Here is a 4,196-nt window from a genome sequence, read left to right as displayed (position 1 = left end):
AATGTTTGTATTGCTGAGCAGTCAACATATGTAAACAATCATTTACAGGACAGCTCAAGACAAAGGAGACCAGTTCACCTGTTCAACTTTTGGTAAAAACCTTAACAAAGACCAAGAGTCAAGATGGGAAGTTGATGTAAATTAGCAACAAGAAAAAATAATAGGTATGACAAGGTCTAAAGAAGTAAAGCGATTTTTTTTTTTGAACTGCATCAAGATACAGCTTTTGATCAATACTTTCATTTTAGATAAGTTCTAGTCTTTTTCTACCTTCGTTTCACAATCAGTCACATATCTTTGCCTAGGGATTCAGTGAAACTTATTTGCCTTAATGATTTCTTATCCTCAAGTTGGCAAACAAACCCAGTTTCTGGGATCCTAAAGTTCCTAGAGATAAAGTGAGGTCTTACCCAAAATAAAAGACGGCATAATACATGACCATTTCGCATGGATACAACTGTAGAAATGGGAACATGGACACTTTTTTTCAAGTTCCAGTACGATTAGCATATACGGGGATGCAGTGCAGTAGTAAACATGGAGTCTGTGTGACATGTTACAACAAGCAAACAGTTACCAATGGATAGCAGAATACTTGAATCTATTTAAAACAAAAGGTTGATGCCTTAGAATAGAAAAACTACAATGAGTGAGAAACATTAAAAACTAAAATGGAGAAATTGAGGAAATTTTTAAAAAATTTAAAATAGCCAGAAAAATATTTTTCGTGCATGAGATTATGAAGTGTTTTCTATTTTTTAACATCATACTCATAAAGATGATTATTTAGCGCACTAAAATGCTTAGATCCATCTCTAACAATCTAGAGAAATTACATACAAAGAGTTGTTCTGAGAAAAAATTGTTCTTGGCCATTGTGCCACCGAGGATTTATCATTACTATGCTTCCATAATGGAAACATCCTCCATGTGGCATTCACAAAATGTACAAACAAGGTCTATGTTTTTCCAACCCCACAAATGCTCACTACATTCATAAAGTAATCTCTGTAGCATTTTATCTTTGACTGCATATTTACATTTTAAAAACTAGATACTCAATTACCAAATCACTATAACCAAGCATTTTCTAGAAATCTCCATCAACTGCTCAACCTTTCTTCCAACATAGAGGCATGAACCTTTCTTATTGCTCTTGTTTTAGTAATTCTAGAGCTCATTCATACTTTTAACATGATGACAGCTTACTCTCAACAAGACAAGAGTATGCTTCTATAATCCACAGGGATTTGCATTCATAACCACAAACTAGTGCATCCATAAATGTCAAATCAGTAAACAGAGATACACACACAAACACAGACACAGAAATGTCCTCATGTCCTAATTTTACAAAACTATAAAATAAATGTAAAAAAAGTATGCATCTAATCAGGCATTTAGAAGCCTCAAATATTGTAATGTCATGCATATTGGTTGATGTTATTGAATTTGATTATTAACATCAAATATTACTTCATATTTTGGGATTCACAGCCTTCTGACCATATGTCACAACTGAAGAGGTTACCAATTAAAACATGTGAACAAAGTCAAATAAGAATTGAAGAGAATGTCAGTCTCATGACTTTGGAGTCAATAGGATAATCAGGAGGTTTTCTCTAGTTTGTTAGCCCTGTTCAATGTATAAAATAAACAAAATAAGCCTCAACAGGAAATATGAATTTTATTCCAACAAAATTGAGTAGCCATTACATTTTTTTCACATTGTCGTCTTTAATGATCCTTGTACAAACATGGACTTCTCTGCATTTCAATGCGAGGTATTCACAGAATTTCTAACAAATTGGGATACTCAGCTCACACATACCAAAACCATAAGCATATCTCTGAAGTCTTTATGGTTTTGACTAGAATAAAAACTATGATACGGGATTTTCTAGACAATAAATGCTACATTAAACAAAGAATGAACAAAATATTACAAGATGCTTAAAGTGCACCTATTCATCCAAATAATTTCATTGGTGCGACACCAGGAGGGGCATTCTCCTGCCCGTTTCTGATGCTTTGCTATAATATGCATAAATTCCCAGTTGAACTACCCCCAAGATAGTACCAATTCCATTTGGGACCTAAAGTCAAAAAGTTGCAAGAAAGTGTAAATAAAAAATTGATCGGGAAAGATGTTACAGAGGATGAAGAGCGATAACTGAAGTAGCTTACATAAATGAAGCCATCGTACTTCAACAATCCGTAGATGAAGAATGAAAAACTCATCAAGAAAGTTGAAAGCGAAAGATAAAAAGGCATGAACTCAACACTCTTTGTCCTTATCACCAAATTCTGCAAAAGAAAACAGGGAAAAAGACATTATATGTCATGAAAGATTAAAATGCAGTTGGAGATCAAAATTGAAGCTAAAAATCATGTATCATATACACAATGACATGTAACATCTATGAAACTAAGAAACATAAGTAATAGGGTTGATCTTGTATACTGAACATACAATTATAAACAACGGTGATGCAAACATTGATACAAGTGAAACAACGCTTAGATAACCAACAAACATCTTCCGTGTTGAGGAATAAAAAAACTTCAAACTAACAAATGCTATAGCTGTGAATACTCCAAATACTGTAAGCAGCATCGCCAACATCTTTAACTGCAAAAAAAGAGACAAAGACGGTGACCGTGGTGGTGAGAAATCATATTTATAATAGACAATCCATTCACGAATAAGCAATAACAAGCAGGCACTGATACGTACCTTCTTCTCCCTATCAGAATATGCAATGTACAAAGATATGTAGGTCAACTGAAAACATGCGCCGATCGAATTGACAGTGGCGAGCAAAATGATGCCAGGGCTGATGAAGGGAAGGCCATACCAGAGACATATCAAACAGTTCAAGAGAGAGTATATGTAAGGCAGACCAGAGAACTGCTCGGTTGACTCATTTCTGACAATCCTCCTGAATGTTGGTCTAATAAACACGAGACCCGCACGAATTGATGAATCAGAACTTGTAAAGACAACCAGAAATCACAAGTTTGGCTAAGAATCAAAACCAGGGAAACAATGTGAATGAACACTTACACGGGCGACACAAACAACACAAATGCAAAGAGGTTCCCTGCATCAATTAGAAACCAAATTCAGCGAAGTACACCTTAAACCGCAGCAATTTGAAAAAGATCATCATTCAATCTGGGAATTTAGTTGACCTTAATCTCCAAAGCCTGAATTCATGATACCCACCATCCGCATTAAACCCAAAAGACAAACACCCACAAAATCACAGCTCAATCTTGGATCAAAACGAAACTTGAATTTTCCTCCAGAAGGAAAAGGCAATATATAAAAGGGTGTTGTAGAATAAACGAAAACACATAAAGAGACGCCATGATCTGAACACACAATATCGGATAAAGAGATGGAATCAATTGAAACGAAAAGAATTTCAACAGAAAGACAGCAGACAAGCATTCAAAAGGCATGCATAATCCATAAGAGAAGAAAAAAAGCAGAAACCAGCATCACCCATTACCCATAGAACCCGGATTTCCATTGCGTGATGGACCAACCTATCCAGAAAAGTGGGATAAACGGGGATATTGCACTGAAGGGCACAATTACAATATTTCCAACTTATCTCATTCTTTTGGATAAGTGATCGCATTTATACCAAACTCCTGAAAATCAGCAAATTAAAGAAGAAAAGTGGGTTGATAAAAAAAAGGAATGGTACCGCATACTCCAGCTGCCAAGCAGCAAACATCATATGCCGAAGAAACCATCAAAACCTCACTCTCTGAGAAAATCTTGAAAGAAGTGAAACACAAAAGAGAGAGAGATGCCAATCTCCAAAATTCAATCTGCTCTTATGGAAGGGAAGGAGGGAACCTTCACTCCGGACCTTAGAAGAGAGAAACAGGATGGAGAACACCCTACGTCTCTCTCTCTCTCTCTCTCTCTCTCTCGCCCTCTCTCTCAGCTCGAGATGAACGCTTTTTAGGCGTTTGGCCGGCCGCCTCCATCACTGTAATTTACGTTTCAAAAGCACGCCTGGTCATAAATAGATTTAGTTTGGCAGTTGGTGCCGGTAAAAAAAAATTTTGGTGTTTAGCCAAAGGAAAATTTTCAAAAAGTACGTAACAGAAAATTACCATTTTACCCTCAAGTTAATGAATTTAGTACAAATTCATAATCTCTCATTTGTTTAAAA

The 4,196-nt window shown here is 35.8% G+C and overlaps 1 protein-coding gene across 1 annotated transcript; it reads right to left on the bottom strand.

The window, feature by feature from the left end:
* Positions 1–1,662: 1,662 nt before the first annotated feature.
* Positions 1,663–3,988, bottom strand: LOC149832002 (bidirectional sugar transporter SWEET2a-like). Its single transcript, XM_090012327.1, has 6 exons — positions 3,720–3,988; positions 3,068–3,104; positions 2,738–2,954; positions 2,474–2,632; positions 2,188–2,307; positions 1,663–2,096 (listed from the first exon to the last, which is right to left on the bottom strand). The coding sequence occupies exons 1-6, from the start codon at positions 3,766–3,768 to the stop codon at positions 1,983–1,985; spliced, it is 696 nt and encodes a 231-aa protein (XP_089868453.1). The 5' UTR covers positions 3,769–3,988; the 3' UTR covers positions 1,663–1,982.
* Positions 3,989–4,196: the final 208 nt, after the last annotated feature.

This window comes from Nuphar pumila, chromosome 7 (assembly GCF_984573655.1).
Source record: "Nuphar pumila chromosome 7, dmNupPumi1.hap1.1, whole genome shotgun sequence".
In the NCBI taxonomy this organism is placed as follows: domain Eukaryota; kingdom Viridiplantae; phylum Streptophyta; class Magnoliopsida; order Nymphaeales; family Nymphaeaceae; genus Nuphar; species Nuphar pumila.
The sequence above is the reverse complement of the archived record's forward strand: the minus strand, read 5'-3'. Positions and strand labels throughout refer to the sequence as shown.